Here is a 20,030-nt window from a genome sequence, read left to right as displayed (position 1 = left end):
TTTTTAATAACCTACTGTTTTATCTCAGCTATTTGGTTAAAACAAAATGTTTCTCTCTCTCTCTCTCTCTCTCTCTCTCTATATATATATATATATATATATATATATATATATATATATATATATATATATATATATATATAGAGAAAGAAATAAACAAGAACAAACCGAGTTATGTGTTCATCAACGTTTCGTCTTTTTTTTTTTTTTTTTTTTTAAATAAAGACGAAACATTGATGAACAAATAACTAGGTTTGTTCCTTTTTATTTCTCTATTTCGTCGGAATATTATTTGCATTCTCATCACATGGATGCATACACACACACATATATATATATATCGGGTGAATCACGGGAAACAGATGTTTTTTAGAACGTTCCTTGCTGCGGTTTAGTTTATTTATTTTTATTAAAAAAAAATCCGTTTCCTGTGACTCACCCTGTATATATTATTATATTATTCATAAGCTTGTTTCGGTCAGCCAGTTGCAAGTGACTATATCTTGCTCTACTTCAGTATTGAACACTCTTGTATTAACCTTGTTAAAAGTTTATTGGTTGCTTTACTTCTGGAAAATATTAACCTGGAATTATATATTTGTAACAACACTTACTAATGTGAAGTTGGATTAAAATTTCATATATTAGATGTTAAATAAGCTACTTACAATGCTCATCATTAATTAGTAAATATAATTAATTTCACGGTTTCATCCATCTGTCTGTCTGATTTAGTGTTAATGATAAATTTCTCTGTCAGTAAATGTTTGTAAAGTTTAATATTAAAAAAAAATTTGTCTTATGTTAAAATAATTATCAACTAAATTACTCTGTAAATAATACGAATATTTTACTTAGCAAATGTGGTAAAAATTTCAATCTTTTTAAAAATAAATATTCACATCTTACCATAAAATTTTCCTTAAGATATTTTATGGTACTTATACAGAATACAGACTTTTTTTTTCTAGATGTGATTTTCAAGTTAAATTTAATTTTTACGGTATCTTTTGTGTATTAAGTGAAAGTAGAGAATAGTTTAAAAAAAAAAAAAATTTTTTAATTACTCCCACCTTGTCTCATGATAAGAATGGATTTCTGAATAATATTATTTTAGCATGATCAATATTCTGTGTAATTTTTTTTTCTCCAATAAATTAGCGTTTTTATTTATTGTAACAATTTAAACCTTCTTACGAGTCGCCTCTTGTTCTTGTCATAAAAGTAATTAAGTATTCTTGAAAGGAATTTTGCAAACATGCAGATTACATTTACATTCAAATAAAAAGATTACAAAGAGTAGGTTTTTTAAAACTAAGCCGACAGGACAAATATATTCGAATTTGGAACAACGAACGTAAAACTTCTTTTAAAAATTCGGAAAAACAAACCCCCTCCCCCCAAAAAAGGACGGCGGCGTCCGGAGGTGTGTATGTAGGGGGGTGGGGCAAAGTATAAACGAATTAATAACCCTGTTTAAACTTTTTTAAAAAATCGGAAAAAACAAAACAAATAAAAAAGCGAATGGACGTAAAACTTCTTTAAAACAATCGGATAAACAAAAAAAAAAAAAACCAAAAAGGTGGGGGACAAAAAAAAAAAAAACAGTATAAATAACCTCGTTTCAATATTAAATGTTTAAAAATCGAGAAAAAAAAGTATATCATAACTGGGATTGAACCTGCATTCTTTAGATAACGACGCTGTAACTTAACCCATCGCGCTATAGACGCTTGGATAAAAGTAGGTCAGTTTTTATAAGATTTAAAACGAATTCAATGTACAACGTCTTTTGCGCGTATTGACGCATGCGTAAAGCCATCTTATTATGAAGATACCATTTTTTTTCACCCCTCCCTGTAAAAAAGAGAGCTGTTAAGGATGAAGGAATGAATGTTTTCGCCCAATTTTTCGATATTTGTCAACCGGAGGTTTGAGCTTTAGAATTTGAGCTGTCGAAAATTGTCGATTTTGGAGTGAAAAAGTTAACGTTTTTGGCCAATTTTTCGAGCAAAGGATGGTGCTTCGATGTGATACAGAGTTTGTGAATTTTCGTCGCGTCTGTCAAAAGTTTTTAGCAGACATCCAAACATACACACATACATACATTTTCGTTTTTATATATATATATATAGACTAGCGGGGTACCCGGCGTTTCCCGGGTGTTTGGAGGTGTGTGTGCTTTTAAATAAAAAGAAATCGGGGTGGGTGGGGGTAGGATCGAATGCGAAGCCCTGAAAAAAATATGAATCGTTCAGCCAGCCAGAATGAGTTACTTAAAGATGTTTGAATTTATTTAAGTAAGAACAAAATTGACAGGTGCCCGCACGGAAGTCATAGAGTTAAGATTTTGTGCGAGCGTTATGACGACGTAAGCAATAGCTATTCAGCAAATGAGCTCAATGACCAGGTTTGTTTGTTATAAGCGAAGTAAAAAAAAAAGAAAACGTAAAACGAACGTTAAAACTTAAGTGGGGGGGGGGAATCAAAGCATCGAAAAAAAACACAAAAAAACTAACGTAAGGCAAGCGAACGATGTTAAATGTAAAAATCGAAAAAACAAAAAAGAAAACAGAAAAACGAACGTTAAACCCCCCCTCCCCAAAAAAAAAACATGTGAAAAATGGCTTAAATAAGCCTGTTTTGATATTAAAATTTAAAAAATCGGTGGGTACCCGGGTGTTTTTGGGTGTGTGTGGTCGGTCAGGGGTGTTAATGAAAACCTAAGAATAAGCGAAGTAAAAAAAAAAAAAAAAAAACAGAAAAACGAACGTAAATGGCTTAAATAACACTGGTTCAATATTTAAATTTAAAAAATCAACAAAAAAAAAAAAAAAGACATCTCACACCATGATTCGAACCCAAAACGTTTAGATAATGAACCAACGCACTAACCAACTGAGCTAACACGACGTACATGAAAATTGGTCAGTTTTAAACTAAATCAGGTCATGACGTCATCTGACGCATGCGTAGAACCGGTCGTTGTCATGAGAGGACGATTTAGAATAAGAATAAGCAAAGTAAATATTTTAAAACTTTAGAAAATCAAAAAAAAATCAGTAAAATACTAACGTAAGGCAAACGAATGATGTTAAATGTAAAAATCGGAAAAACAAAAAAAAAAAACAGAATAACGAACGTTAAACCTTTTAAAAAAATCGGAAAAATAAAAACCAAAAAAAAAAAAAAAGTTTGAAAAATGGCTTAAATAACCCCGGAGGTACCCGGTGTGGCCCGGGTGTTTTGGAGGTGTGTGTGCTCGGGCGGGCGGGGGGTGGTGTTAATCAAAACATAAGAATAAGCGAAGTAAAAAAAACTAACGTAAGGCAAACGAATGATGTTAAATGTAAAAATGGGAAAAACAAAAAAAGAAAACGCGAGACAGAAAAACGAACGTTAAAAAATCTGAAAAATAAAAAACACGTGAAAAATGGCTTCAATATCAAAATTTAAAAAATTGGGGGGGGGGAAAAAAGACATTTCACACTACGATTCGAACCCAAAACCTTTAGATAATGAGGCCGCGCTCTAAGCAACTGAGCTAAGACGACGTTGACGAAATTGTGTCGCTTTTTCAAATATTTAAAGTAAATCAGGTTCCGACGTTGTATGACGCATACGTAGAAGCAAACTCGTCATGAGAGGACGGTTTTTGCCCATCTTGTGTTTGTTCCGCTTTTTTGTATAAAACCGAAACTCAAAGCTAAGGCAGCGTTCCCAGCAATCGCACCGGCGAACCTCCAGAAGCAATCAGCTTTGATCAATGTGTGGCCAAACTCCTTATATCAGACAATTGCTATTCAATTTGGACAATGGGGAGCTGATTCCCCCCTCCCCAACATCTTGGGGAAACAACCAGTCAAAGTTGGGTAAACAAACCCAAAAGCTGTCCAGCAGCAAAAGTTAACTCTGCAACTTCTATTTGACCTCATTAATGAGGTCAAATAGAAGTAACGGGCACATGTCAATTCTGTTTTTTTTTTTTTTTTTTTTTTTTTTTACATGGTGGTCATCACTTATCAAGGCCCGGAAGCCACTTCGAATTGTGATGTGAGATGTCTTTTTTTTTTTTTTTCGATTTTTAAAGGTTTTTAATATTGAAACAGGGTTATTTAAGCCATTTTTCACGTTCTGTTTTTTTTTTTCTTTTTTTTTTCTTTTCAGATTTTTTAAATAAGTTTTAACGTTCGTTTTTCTGGGGTTTTTCCATCACATTCGTGTTTTCTTTTTTTTTTGTTTTTCCGATTTTAAGAAATTTTAACATCGTTCGTTTGCCTTACATAGTTCTTTTTTTTTTTTTTTAAGTTTTAACATTTTTTTTTTTTTAAATAATATTTAAACAGGGTGATTACTTGGCTTATTCTTTTGTTTTGATTTATCCCTCCCACCTGCCCGAGCACACATACCTCTAAACACCCGGGCAACGCCGGGTACCCCCCGCTGGTATATAGATAAAAGGCAAAATGGGCGCGAGCATTTGTGTGTGTCTGCGAAAGGCTTTTTTCAGCAGATTTCTCACATTGGTTACATTCATGGAGAAGTTTCCTTATACTTCCTAGATCATAATATCTCCGATTTGCGAATGGACGTTGTCTCTATTTTTTATTTGATCGAGTAAAAAAAAAAAAAATCCCTGGTTTCCAGTGTTTGTCTTTTTCGTATAAAAGCGAAACTGATCAAAGCAAACACAAGCGCCTCCTGGCCTTCCAGACTGGAGCATCTTGAAGGCAATTAGCTTTGATCAATGTGGGTGAAACCCTTCATATCCGACAATTGCTATTCATTTGGACACTACTAGAGCTCCCCCTTTTTGGGAAGAGTAGGTTTTCCCCAACATCATGGGGAAACAAATACAGCAAAAAGCTGCAAGCTTAACTGGCGTACAGTGTGATTTCATTTCGCTATCCGCCATGGCATAATGGTTGACATTGCTTAATTTGAATGCTTTACACTTCCAGTCGCGTGATGACGTAGCGGTAAGATATCAGGTTTTCTTTCACTTTCTTTTCCGCCTTCGCATCGCGGGTTCGAACCTGCCTACCTACTACCACTTTTTTTTTTTTTTTCCAAAAACACACCTCCAAACACCTGGGTAACGCCAGACACCTATGCTAGTTATTATATAAATAGTAAAGTAAAGCCTGCCGCACAGTAAACGTCTCAACCAGTAGAGTTGTGTCACTCCCCCCTATCAGTCATCTGAAACACTCCAAAGTGTGTCTCCTATTGATATCGATAGTCTATGTGGTAAGACATAGAGAGAACAGGACAATCCGATCCTGGTGGACGATACAGGCAAAATGGCAACAGCAGAAGTTGTCTAACCTCGATATGGGATAAGATGAAAAATGAAAATAGTATCATTATAATAGATCTTTTGTTCAAGTTATTTCTTTTTTTTTATTTTATTGCGTTTATCGTTTGCTAATTTATCACTTTTCTATTTTTGTTGTCCTTTAAAATGATTTAAATCGTAAATGTGCTTTTTCTTAAGTTCGCCATTTATTTGCATATTGATAGCAAAGCTACTGTCCTTGAAATGAAGCAAAACAATTTTCCCAATCAGTTTTTAAATCCATTTCAAAGATATCACTGTCATCATTTTTGCCAAATCCTTGTGGAATTAGTTTTCTGTTTAGATGTTAAAAATATAATATAGAAACAAGTATTTGATAATAAGAAATAAGTATTTAAGTTGCCATTTTCTCATGGAAAATCTAATATATATAGTTATGTTGTTGATTTTTCCAAATCAGACCCAAGTAGCAATAAAGTTGACATATCAAACTTTACTAGCTAATTCTTATTCGTTATTGTTGTTCCATCTTATTGGCAATACAAGATTAGTACAATACTGAAAATGATTTACTCTGCTCCAAATCATTGATAATATGAAACATTTTTAAATAATTATAAAAATTAAAATTAACAGTTGCAGAAAATAAGATTTGTTTATCTTTAAATTCTAGAACTAAAATGTTTTTTGTGTATGAGTTTAAAAAAAAAAAAAAAAATCTTCAACCAAATAAAAATTAAACACTTAAATTACTTCATTGCATCCTGGACAATACCGGATAATCATAGGTAGTTGTATCTAAATTTGTCCTTAATAAAACAAAACTCAATTTAGATTAATTATGACGGCTAGGGACAATGACGGCATTAATAAAATGCTTAACTTTGAATTGCGTGGTGATGCCGTGGTTACCGATAATGACTGGACTATTAATGCAGTGTTAGTTCTCTTGAAGCTATTGCGTTGCTTTCAAATACTCTTCAGAAAGATACGAATCCGTATGTCCTTTCTCAAGCTCTGGATGAAATAGAGTAGACTAGATGCTGGAGCCTTGGTAGAGTACGTCTGTGAGAAGAAAAACTGATAGAAATTGAATAAGGTAGGTCTTTGTTATCATGTTTCAAAACAGTCATCACTTACCTGGTGGAGTAAGTGGGTCATGTTTTCTGTAATGCATAATCCAATTATTTGGTATTTGCACAGTCTCTCTTCCTCTCCCCCACCTCTCTCTCTTTCTATATATATATATATATATATATATCTATATATATATATATATATATATATATATATATAATCAGATAGGATTTTCAAGTTAAATTCAATTTTTACAGTATCTTTTGTTTAGTGTACAGAATAGTTCAAAATCCCTCCCTCCCCATGTTAAGAATGGCTGTCTAAATGTTATTTTAGCATTGTCAATAAACTGCACAAGTACTGTAAATTCATGCATCGAAGGTCATCTGATGATTTCAGACCCGTCCTTATGATTAGAATATAAAGTGCTCGATTTGCATTAATGCTAAGGTTGCATAAGGTCTGACGCCGACATTTCCCTGACACCGACTCCAACTCCAATCCAAAATCTTTATTTTAAAGTCTTCCAATATTCAGACTGTCTATTGATTGTTTAGAGATTAAAAAAATCCCACTTGGTCTCCCCACCTTCTGTCTGATTCCATAACCTTCTGACTAATGGTATGAATAATCTATATTATATTTCTCGTAGTCTGTCCATTTCACTTTTTCTCAGAAACAACTGAGCCGATCTGGCTGAAATTTTGTATGGACTTTTCTTATTATAAAGTGCAGCGAACGAGTTACTATGATATGTTTGATGCACAATTCGGGATTAATAGGGATTAGGCACCACAATACCACATTTACTCTAGAAGTTTTCTCAGAAACTACTGGATTGAGCTAGCTGAATTTTTTCTTTTTTACAAAGCATATCACCACTTGGACATAAGGTGCTACTATTTGAGATCATGTCTAGGAAAGATTAACAAGATATTTGTTTATTTTACATTCAAACTTCTGCATATCAGTACAGCCAGGAAAGCAGGCAACAGGGAGGGAATTCCAAAGTATAGTTGTTCGAGGGAAGAAACTATAAGAATTGAAAGCTTTCTGGCATTTATATGAACCTTTGCTGTGATAAGGTGCTGTCAATGAAATATTATGGTATCCATTCGATGTATAGTTAGGGATTAATAGAAATTAGTAATAAATGCAAAAATGAGTGCAAATTTAACCATATTCAACCGTCAATTTATCATAACACACTAATTCTAAGTGAACGGGTTAAAACTTTTGCCCATTTTTAATGGGCTAAAAAGTTCAGTTTTTCTATTTTTCTTTTACACATTTTTGTGCTTTAATTTTGTGAATTGTGATTCATGAGTTTTACTGATTCCAAGTTGTTTTTCATCTTCAAAGGTGTTTATTGGTTGATTTGATTATTTGATGCTATTGATTATATAACAGCCAATACTCTTCTCTCAACACACAGTCTAAAGCATATATTTCTAATCGATAACATTAGCATGTCATTTGCTTTATGATGTCCACACAAGCTATAATGAAGTTTTCATTTTAATGCACCTTCCGGTTTTATTTTTTCTTTTAATGTTATGAAAATTACGATTCATAATTTAGAATTTTTTTTTTTTTTTTTTTATCCGACAACGCACCTGTCAAATCTCGCCCTCCTTCCATTAATTTTCAAGCGGCAAAATGTTTAAAAAAAAAAAAAAAATCTATGACCGTGCCCATCTCAGAATGAAAATGTCATTTTAAAAACCTTGGCTAAATTAGTCAAGTCGGTTTTTTTAAACTAAGAAAATCATTTTCTTATGATTATTAGCGATTTTAATAGTAAATCGTAGACATTACAAGGCTGATTTTGATCTCGGGTGTTCGAATTGTCTCCCTTTATTAAATATGGCGGATCAAGACAACATTCTTGCTTTTTCATAAAATTTTATTTTCTTAGTAAAAAAAATTGTCACAAGTACATCAGATTTTTTTTTATTTAATATTTGGGGAATTCTGAACTAATATATATATATATAAAATATATATATATATATATATATATATATATATATATATATATATATATATAATATATAATGTGTTGGGACGATTAATCAGAATCGGAAAAATTGGAACTTTTGGAGGTATCAGAATCAGAAAATTTTGTGCCTATTTTCTGATGCCAGAAACGATGTTTTTAATTGTTTTTTTTTTTGTTTTTTTAATTTGTTTAAAGTAAAATTTTCCACTGCTGGTTAGTAATGATAAAATAATATTTATTGATTTTAAAATCATGCTAAAACTAAAATCTATAGATCATCCCTAACAAGTATGTTTGTTATGTTTGAGAAAAATATATATGCACATTTAACATGTATTTTTATGGTAACAGGGAAAAATAACAACTAATATTTCATTGTTTGTACCCATTAGGAATTGTGTACAGAATCGGGGGGGGGGGGATTGGAATCGTCCCATCATTAATAGATATATATATATATATATATACTTTAAACACTATTTCTTAGATTGTGTCTTGAACTATCAATCTCTCTGACACTGAGATTAAATAAGTTTCTCTTTAATGCTCATGTATATTCATATCAAACTACCATTAAAAAAATATATCTGAATAGATAACTTCCCTTAAAAACTGGCTTACATGTTCATGTTTTAAATGAAATGATTATTCAAGAAAAATTGTCTTCATAGTATGCAATGTGGGTGAATTTCTTTTCATTTAAGTGAATGTATTTCTTTGAATAAGATTAACTCTCTTTATAAGAAAGATTTAATTGTTTGTTTGTTTTTTTCTTTTTCTTCACTGTCTCTAGAATACAACCGGTTTGAAACCAAAATTCAAGACCTTCGGGAACAAATAATGAATACAAGCACTGGCAGTTTACGAACAACACAGAAACGAACTTTATATGTCAGGTAAGTAATGTATATCTGGAGTGTAGTTTTGTTTTCTCCTCTATTTATATGGAAGTTTAATTCTAGTGCAGTATAATCTAATTTCAAATAAATGTATTTTAGATAAAAACATTATTATTATTATTACGACTACTACAGGGTTCCACAAACAAATTTATCTTTTGTTGACCTTTAATAACTAAATATTTTTGCTTACTAGCCAAATAAAAAAGTTACTAGCCAAACCCATATGATTTTTGAGATATGACATCTTTGTTCTGTGATGAGTATGTACATCATAAAAAATTTTCTTCATTATTTTTATTTAAATAAGTGTAATTCTAAATATGCACTGAATTTTATGTTGATACTTGAAGGTATATAAACATTCAAATTTCTGCAGATGTTTTTTTAAACAGCCTTCATTAAAAAGAAAAAAGAGTATATTCTATTAAACCTTTTATTGTTTTAATAATTTGACTTTGATCGTTTAAAAAAAAAGTTGAAAAGATATTTTTTCACTCAGTAGTGGGCTTTAGAAAATTGTCAGTGGAAGAAATACAATTAACAAAAGATAAACGTTTCATTATTTCTAGTCACCACTTTGAAAAATCACTTGCAAATGCTACTGTTTCACTTGCAATGTAGAGCCCTGTATTATGTCGAAATTAGTAAAAATTACAAAAAAAAAAAAAAACATTAAAAGCCATTAACTTTTAATAAAAAAAAAAAAAGATGCCAGAATACCCATACTATCCTACTATTCATTATCTCTATATTAATAAAACTAGAACACTCGTCTCAGGACAAGTAAAATTAATTTCCTGAAAAATTCTTTTGCATCATTGTTTCATTCCAAAGATTTAAATAAAGATGTAACACTGCTAAACCTCATGTTTAGAATCCTTATTTCAATTTTGATCAAAATCTTTTACGTGATATAATTCAATTTCAAATAGACACATTTACATTATTTTGATTCTAGAAAACGTCTTAAGTTTAATGCTTAAGCTTAAGGTATCTTAAGAATAAATTGAAATTCAAGTAATCTTGTTTAAATAGTGTCTAATAAATCAAATTCAATGCAAATCTGAAACATTGGGAGGTTGTGCTCATAATTATACCCCTTAAAAATACTTAAAATATTTTAAAATAAAATTTTTTAAAAAATTAAAAAATTGAAATTTGGATAATATACAGGGTGTCCGTAAAGTTACTATACAGTCTTATTGTTTTATTGTATTATATTTGTATTAATAGTTAATATTTTTTTTTTTTTACAGGTTTATTTAATCAAGCACTGTATACTAACTTTACGGACACCCTGTATATTAATTGATATCTAATATCTATTAGTAAAAAATTTGCAACAAAAAAATGAGATATCTGAATTTCACAGACTTTCCATCTCTTTGCTTTCTTAGCATAAAATTAAACTAAATATGGTCTACATGTATGCACAGTAGCTGTGTTCAAAATTTTATAATGATTAATCAAGTAAAAGAATCTAATCTCTTAAATTAGGAATACACATGAAAAAAATTGAAATGGCTTAAAATATTTCAATATTGGTATATATAGAAACAGCTTGATGAGCTAAGAAAGAATCTTTTAAAAAATTTTAAATCCAATTAAAATTAAGGAAGTTATGACTATTTTTGTGCCTCACACGTTTGGATATTTTTCCCTCTTTAAGACCATATGTGTTTCGTCACATTTTTTACACTACTTTTTCAGTAAAATGTTGTTTTTATTAAAACAGAAGACTAAGCAATGAAATTTACCATATAAGTGTATTTTTTTGTGCTAGGGATTAGAATATGCTACTGAAAATGTCCAGAAATTATTGGTTTCCAAATAATCTGCTGTAAATGCACACAAATGTGTTGTAATTCCTTAACAATGCCATATATCCATAGAAAAGAAGTTAGAACTCTGAAATTGAGAAAGCTGAATTGTAATGCATTTTATGTACAAAACTGAAATCGAAATTTATGACCGTTTAAAAATGAATATATTGCAGTATTTCTATGGTATTATTGTAGATTAATACCTTCCATTACCCCCCCCCTCATTTTACCACTTTTCCAAAATAGGATTTTACATTTGTAGGCAATTATGTGTGAACATCTTGATTATCTTTAATGAAAAATAAACAAGTATTATTTTAGAATTTAATGTAAAATGATCCCCCATTTTGAGCCATCCTAGTGTTTTAGGGCAGTTAGCCACTTTTTTTTTTTTCTATAGGAGGTAAATTCTGTGCACCTTTTCTCTTTTACGTCTGCTTTTAAGAGGGTCTTTGTGCAATTATGAGAGGGTGGGGAGGTTGAAACTCTGACTTTGGGTTAATGATAGAACTAAGGGAAATTATGTGTGAACATCCTGAAGACTTGATAGAAACAAAACAAAAACAATTTTAGAATTTAGAGTGGGGTTGGTTTCACATAAATTTAATGTAAAATAATTCACCATTTCGAGACCATTCTAGCATTTTAGGAGAGTTGCCCAATTTATTTTTTTTTTATGGGAGATAAATCGTGCGTTTTTCTTTAAGGAAGTATGTTTTTTTTTTTTGTTTTTTTTCTTAGACACATATGTAGCTTACTGGGGAATTTTTTTTTTTTTGGTGGGGAGCTTTCCACTTGGACTTAGCGTTATTGTTAGGACTAAAGAAGATTTTAAGAGGAGGCTTGCCACTTGTGCCTAGGATTACAGGAGTTTTTTTGAAAGAGCATTTGTTAGTGGGTCATAATTGTAGGCTTTTGAGAATGTTATGCCTTAAATTTTGAACATTAAATTACTTTTAAATATGTAAACTTAAGTAAATGAGGGAACTTTACAAAAATTACGACAAACAGACAAAAAATGTTTATTTAAAACAAGTGACGTCACTAACAGAAAATGTGATGTTTGGAAAACTATTAAATATTTTTTGCCCACTTAATTAAATATCAAAAAGCACTTTTTGCTAAAGTTGAAAATCATTCACAAACATGTTCATATGTTCACATGCTAGTCACATTAGTTTAGGGATGAATCTTGTATATATATATATATACATATATAAATCACACTTTCTATAAACAAAGATATATCAAAGAATCTAATGAAAATATACAGATCCCATTCTCTTAAATATATCATTAGAAGATAGACCACGTTTAAAGTTTTACATGTTTCCTACCTGTATATATATTTCAAAGTTTTGCAGACACTAAAAATCCGTTGTTTACTACGTACCATTCCAGTTGAATCACATGAGAATTTCATTTTAATTGTGATAATTTAATGATGGGAGCAGTCGATATTTTCATGAATTTTAAGATTTTCAAATTTTTGCTGACACCAAAAAGCCGTTGTTTACCATGTGCGATTCTAACTGAATCACTTGAGGATTTCGTGTATATGTGATCAACGGTGAGTCTGACCAGTACCAGATGGTTGACCATTTGGGAATGCTAAGCACCTATATGTACTATGTTGGAAGATAGAAATTTCCTGGTTAATATCTGGGAGCACATTTAATCCACTGGGAGAGATACACCCCAAGTCTTCATTAGTGAGAATGTAAAACTCTGATATAAGTCTATTCTCTGATCTTTCTTGTGGCAGCCATTGCACTAACAAAGATTAGAAGTTGTACCAAAAAATGTGGATGGTGCTATACAAAGCCTTTACTGCTATAAACAAATCATCTGTGTTGATTTCCGAACAACTTAATTGTTATGGCGGATCTCATACGTCAAAAGCGACAGGATTATTGATTATTATATTATATATATATATGTTTTATAATATTTCACGTTTGAAGTTTGTTTGAGGGTTTGTTTATTTTAATAAATTCCACTTTGAGAAATTCTAATATTTCTGTTTCAAAACAACTTTATAATTCACTAGCCTGGGTGCCAGGCTTTGCCCGGGTGTCTGAAGATGTGTGTTAAGCAAAAAAGAAAAAAAAGTTGTAGTGGGCAGGTAGGCAGGCTTGAACCCATACCGCGAAGAGGGAAAAGAATGTGAAAAAAATAAAATGTGACGTCTTTGCTGTTGCGCCCAGAAGTCACGTAGGTCTTTTGTTTAAGTTATGTTTTTTTTTTTTTTTTTTTGTAATTTTATTGAGTTTATCGTTTGCTAAGGCTAGTCAACCGAAAGGAGGGGATAACTTTTGAAAATATTGGCAAAAAAAAGCGACCCCTCCTTGTAGAAAAGTGCCCAGTTGATGGTGAAGGAATTAATGTATTTCGCCAATTTTTCAATATTTGACGTCCATTTGAGCTTCAAAATGATACCGATCTTGTGAAAATCCATGACCTCTGTAAGTTTTGTAAGATATACAAACATACATTTAAACAGACAGGTGAGATTTATATTATAGATAAGGACTTTCCTTTCCTTTTTTTATTTCGATACTCGCTAGCTAGAAAATTACTGAGACTTTTAAATAAGTCTTAAACATGCATTATTTTAAATATTTTGGACTTTTGTAGTTCATTTACATCAGTCACTGAAAGATTTAATTCCAAAGATTTTCTTTTACACCTTTGACTCCAACTTGAGGCTCATGCAAAAATTGCCAACTCCTATTTCTGTTATGAAGAGTTAGCCAAAAAGGAAAAAAAAAAATCAGTGCTTGTCCAGAGTTTCCCACCATATAAAAAAAGAACCAAAATAAAAGAAAATCTGTATGATATACATACTCATGACGGAATAAAAATATTGCATTCCAAAACATCACATAAATTGATGAAGTAGTTTTATTTTTATAAATAAAATAGTTTTGAAGCAATTAATGGGAATTCATAGGTATTATGAGGCTGGAAATAAAAATCTCACAATGAATTATTTGGAGTTCCTTGAGACTGCTTTCAAAATGGCGTCTTAAGACAGACCGCTTCGTTTAGCTATAAAATTTGATTTTCTTATTTAAAATAAAATTACTCGATCAATTTGCATAATTTTTGGAATACGATATTTTTTACCGTCATGGATACATACATGGTACAGATTTAAAAAAAAAAAAAAGAAAATCTAGACAAGCACAAAAATATCTTCTGTCTTTGTGGTCAGTTTTAAAATAGTTTTATCCAAATCTATATCTTTACAAAAATTTCCACTTCTCTCCACCTCTACTTAACACTAAATTTTATGATTTCCAAACATATGATAAATAACAATGAACTTACTGTGTACATAATGTGTTTGAGAAAAGAACATTACATTTAGTTTGGATAAATTTTGAAAAGTCTGTGTTTTAATGAGTCTAGTGTCCTGGCAGCCAACAGCTGACACAGACAATTTCTTACATGATGCAGAAATTCTGAGCATAAAAAAAAGGCTTTCCAACAGTCATGGGAGCTATGCTTTTTTTTTTTTTTTTGGTCTTAGACATATGGGAACAGAAAAGGTGTTCGAGTTATTGATGAATCATCATTAATCTGATGTCGCTAAAGTAAATTTTGATTTTATCCATTTGAAAATGACATTCGTTTTATTGATTTTGAAAATCTTTATCTAACAATTAGTTTTATTGGAAAAAAGAGTAATTCTTTTTTATAGCAGTATTGACACTGACAAGCATTTATTATTTCAAAAAGAATATTAACAGCATGATGTAAAAAAAAAAAAAAAAGTAACAATGGAATTTCCACAGGGTTCTGCTAGTCTGTATAATATGCTTATTCATGGTATCACCTTCCATGGACATAACATTGTTTGATCACCAAAGATGAAATATATGCTCATAATGGATAAATAATTAGTCACTGGGGTAAAATATTCAGACTTTATTGGTCCCCGGACAAATGGAGGGTGGGCCTGTAAATTCACCCTTGTCCGTTCGTCTGCCCGCATTTTTCTCAAAAATTATGCCTTGGAATTTTTTGAAATTTTTCGCAAACATTAAACATGATATGAGTAAAAAAAAAAAAAAAAAAAGTAACAGATCGGATTTTCCAGGAAAACTCCGATTGCCCCACTAGGGGTGCCTTTCAGGTTAAAATGGCTAAAATTGACACTTCTGTGCTTATTAAAAAAAAATTGATGCCTTGGATTTTATAAAACTTTCTGAAAAATTGTAATTAACTGATTTCTGTATAATTTTGTTTGTCTATACTTCACAATAACTCTTGGGTGTGTCCCAGAGGCTCTTTTAGGGCTAATAAAAACACTCCATTTTTGGGACTATTTTACCATATTTGTCCAAAGTTTTCTGTATGTCTATTTAGCAGTTTTGCATGGTGCTGAACTTAAATTTAAATATTTTAAGACCTACAACTGCACCATTTATTCATTTCCACCAGGATTTGACGTCCCCTGGAGACTTTTGGGGCTAAATGTATGTGTGTGTGTGGGGGGGGGAGATGTGCTGAACTTAGTCATTTTGTTTATGCCTCGTTCACTGTGCACTTATGGGGGACCGTGCATGCTTCATTTGTTTATTCTAAAATGAACTGTTTTCAAATTGAAATCTGTTGTTCATTAACTTAATCAGTTTCAAAAATCCACTCTATTTTTTTTTTTTTTTTTTGATGTGATTTTAATACAATCATGGCATAGCGAATAAAGTACTTGGTAAAATTCGTTTATAAATGACACGTTTTCGGAAGTTTAAGGTCTAGTCTTCAGTATGGACATCACTGAAAATACAATTGCAGGTTACTTAGGACTTCTACCCAGTCATGGCTGAGAGCATGCTACACCCATGGGTTAAATAAAGGATTCTATTCAGAATTCCGTGCAGATGACCGAGTTAGACAGAAAAATTACAAAGTTCAATAAGATACACCGGAAGATGGTCAGGACTTACTTCAACCTGAGTATTGAAAATAACACCAAAGAAGAGAACAGTAGTTTGAATAATCCAAATAATGTGTACAATATAATTGTTACAATTTAAAATAATTTTTTTAAGGTGACATTCATTTTATTTAAAGAATATTTGATTGACATTTTTACAGTAAGATTATTTTGAACAGATTTAAATGGTTGCAATAAAAAAAAAAAAATTTGCATGTACGTTTCATTTATTAAAAATATTTAGCTGATAATTGTTTTTAATCAAAGAAATAGACTATTATTTTTAAAAATACTTAAATTGATATTACTTTTAATCAGTATATAGGGAAAGCGTATTCATATTATTTAAAAAGTATATTTAGCCGATAATTGCAATTATTTTAGTGAAAAAGAAAGTCAATTTTTTCTTAGTATTATTATTAAACCTTACGTTATTTTAAGAGAAATATTGTGATGAATATATATATGATGAATAAAGAAACCTATATTTGCAAGTTTTTCAACCTTTAAAACTATATATAAAAAACTTTTAGTCCAAAGTTCTTTGTTGGAAAATTCCTTTGCTTGTAAGTCAATGAATCTCTTGCAATCACTACATTATTTTGCTTTCAAGAATTTGCGCTAGTCTTGATATTGTAGGGATCATATTTTGTTTACCATGAAAACTATTTCAGGGGTTTAAAAACAAAACTGTGTTTTATCTTGTGTGTGTGTGTGTGTGTGTGTGTGTGTGTGTGTGTGTGTGTGTGTGTGTGTGTGTGTGTGCGCGCGCGCACACATAATTTTAAGCAATGTTGAACCTGATCAATACTAAAATGGGTGACCATTTGTGAATTCCAGGTGCTGCATGTGCTCCTCACCTCAGCATTGTTCCCGGTCAGTCTTGAGTTTCTCTTTGCCTCTGGACCCAAGCAGTGCTGATTGAGATGTGTGGTTGGTGATTGTGCAAACCTTGCCTCACAATTACATGTGTGGTTATCCTTAAAGAGGTTTCCATTGTCTCTTGAGACTGAGTGGAGGCATTGAATCCATAGAAATATATATATATATACACACCCACACACAATCTCAGATTGATTCCTGCCAAATCTCTAAAGCTTTGAACTATTTTTCTTCATTTGGCTCGATATGGAGGTGAAATGGAAGGGTAGTAACTCCCTACACACATACACCACTAACTCTCTAAATCACCTGTTTGAGAAATTGGTTGTAGGCCAGTGCTGCAAGTTTAGGAAATTCATCTTGATTTTCAAATTTAATTTTGCCATTGAGCACTCTCATCTCTGATCTACTATGCCAAGTTAAAATTCAATCGGATTTGTTGCAGTCTCAACAAAGACCTGAAATAAAAGAAAATTTGTATGTACATATCCATGATGGAATAAATAATATTGTATTCCAAAAATCACATAATTGATCAAGTAGTTTTATTTTTATAAATAAAATAATTTTGAAGCAATTAATAGGAATTCATAGGCATTATGAGGCTGGAAATAAAAATCAGTGTGAATTATTTGGAGTTCCTTGAGACTGCTTTTAAAATGGCGTCGAATACCCCTTGTTTAGCTATAAAATTTGATTTTCTTATCTGTAATATAAATCTCACCTGTCTGTTTAAATGTATGTTTGTATAAAACTGTCGACAGAGGTGACGGATTTTCACGAGAGTGGTATCGTTTTGAAGCTCAGCCCTTCGGATGACAAATATTGAAAATTTAGCTAAAAAACATTTTCTTCACCCTAAGCTGGGCACTTTTCTGCACGGAGGGGTTACTTTTTTCACCAATATTTTCGAAAGTCATCCCCTCTTTTCGATTGACTAGCCTTAATTTAAACCTTGGCCACTTCCGGTTTGGTGATGGACGCAACAGTAAAGATGTCACATTTTCTTTTAACATTCTTTTCCTCCTTCGCAATATGGGTCCGAGGCTGCCTGCCTAATACCATTTTTTTTTTTTTTTTTTTTTTTTTTTTTTGCTCAACATGCCTCCAAACACCCGGGCAACGCCGGGCACCCAGGCTAGTTTATATTTTAAAATGACACTAATTTACTAACTAATTCTATTGGGAAAGGTATAATAATGATAACAAGAGCATACCCCCACCAGACAATATAATGATAGGCTAAAGTTTACAATGAACCTTACTTAACCATATTGTATGAAGTATACGTTTAGTTATGCTGTGGAAATGTTGAAAACTTGAAACTTTCATGATTGAAATTTTGTATGGTTGTTACTATTAGCAGAGCATCAGATTAATATGTTAAAATTGGAAATTAAAACTCTGTCAAAATGCTCCCGTGACGGAACTCTTCATGGTTAGTGTCATAGAAAAAAAAAAAGAAAAAAAAAAGTGGGCCTTCATTGGTTACAATCTGAGCCAAATAGCAAATCTCTGATTAACAGAACTGAAGTTATCGGCAAAAGTGTGACCTTTTCCCTTAATGTATATGTTTCCAAATTAAATACCTAAGATTTAACGAAGTTTTTATTTATTGTTTTATCTACAAACTTGAATAAAAACATAACCTTCATAGAGGTAATAATGAAATCATTGTGTGTGTGTGTGTGTGTGTGTGTGTATATATATATATATATATTGGAAGGACGACATCAGGTTTAGTTAGCAAAGTTTGAAGACTCGAAAGTTTTAAAAGATGCAGTGTCTCTGTAGTGAACAACCGATGCAGACAGTATGTTCCATGTTTCAACAATTTTGAGCATGAAAAAAGTGTTTCGTAAAGTCATGGAGGGGTGCTTTTTTGTCTAACTTCATAAACATGAACAAGTGTGCTGGATCGTGAGGATGAAAAGGTGTTCATAGCAGTCATTAGTAAGATGGTTAGTAATGTTGTGATTTGTTAAGTCAGTTGCTGTTGGAATTTCAATGAATCCAAGCTCAGAAAAGCAAGGTGTTCAGGTTATGACAGCTGTGTGAAGAGCATCCGCTTGGTTGCACATCTCTTAATCGTTTCCAGGTGGTCAGGGTTCTGAACAAGATGGAGGTGTTCCAGAGTGATGATATAAATTCCAAGTGCGGTTGCAACATAGCTGTAAAGGCATGACAGGACAGCAGCTAATAAAGGTCCAAGTGGTGCAAAGACATCCTTCACTTAAGAATTTTAGAGATGTACTTTATCCAATCCACTTCATTTCCAGGGGGGGAGGTATATAGCAACTTGTGTTCAATTAATCGTATACAGTGATAATATATTGTTTCTGAATTACTTAACCCCTAAAGTGTTGATTTGCTGTTAAACATATCATATAAATGAAACCATCCACACACACACACACACATATATATATATATATATATATATATATATATAGTCTAGTAAAATACACTGTAGACAGATGCTATGATTCATATTGTAATTGATTTTGTGAACCTGAAATCATTAAGGGTTTGTGTCTTACAACAGCAAACTTTTTCCCACAGGCAACCTGCCTGATACTAATCAAATACCAGCTTGTTACCCAGTGGCTAGTTACAAAATATAATTGCTTGAAATCTTACTATAATGAAACAAGGCTATTTATGCATTAATATACTTTTGATACGCTACCAACTAGTAATTTATATCTACTTTTATCATCATATTCAGTTTGGTGTCTATTTTACATATGGGCAGGTGTTGGACAAATTTTAGAAATTGACTTTCAAACTAAACTATCTTGTGGTGACCCAAGAATTTTCATATGTTCTTTCAACGTGACTATACCAGCAAAGTCTGTTCTGTGCACATTTCCTATATTGTCTTAATTTAATCTTTCTCTGAAGCCATTTTTTTATCTCCGGTTACACATCAATTATATTTCCATTGCATTTCTCTATGCAACAGGTATTAACTCTTACTGGCCAGGTTCCACTTCCATACATCATCACTCTGCATATACATGCCTAATAGACTCTTCCCTTGGTCGACAGTGGTAACACTCCGCTGATTAGTAATGATAGAATTCCTCTGAACTTATTC

General features: G+C 31.6%; 1 protein-coding gene across 23 annotated transcripts in view; it reads left to right on the top strand.

Moving 5' to 3' along the window:
- The window catches only part of LOC145287959 (disks large homolog 1-like), a 909,452-nt gene that overhangs the window by 844,732 nt on the left and 44,690 nt on the right, over positions 1 to 20,030 (top strand). For all 23 annotated transcript variants that reach the window (XM_080135923.1, XM_080135919.1, XM_080135921.1 and 20 more), the window contains one exon: positions 9,172 to 9,274. In XM_080135923.1, coding sequence (XP_079992049.1) covers positions 9,172 to 9,274 — 103 coding nt within the window. The remainder of the gene's footprint in view (positions 1 to 9,171; positions 9,275 to 20,030) is intronic.

The sequence above is a fragment of the Euprymna scolopes genome, chromosome 11 (assembly GCF_053919585.1).
Source record: "Euprymna scolopes isolate OS-2025 chromosome 11, ASM5391958v1, whole genome shotgun sequence".
NCBI classification, from domain to species: domain Eukaryota; kingdom Metazoa; phylum Mollusca; class Cephalopoda; order Sepiida; family Sepiolidae; genus Euprymna; species Euprymna scolopes.
The sequence above is the reverse complement of the archived record's forward strand: the minus strand, read 5'-3'. Positions and strand labels throughout refer to the sequence as shown.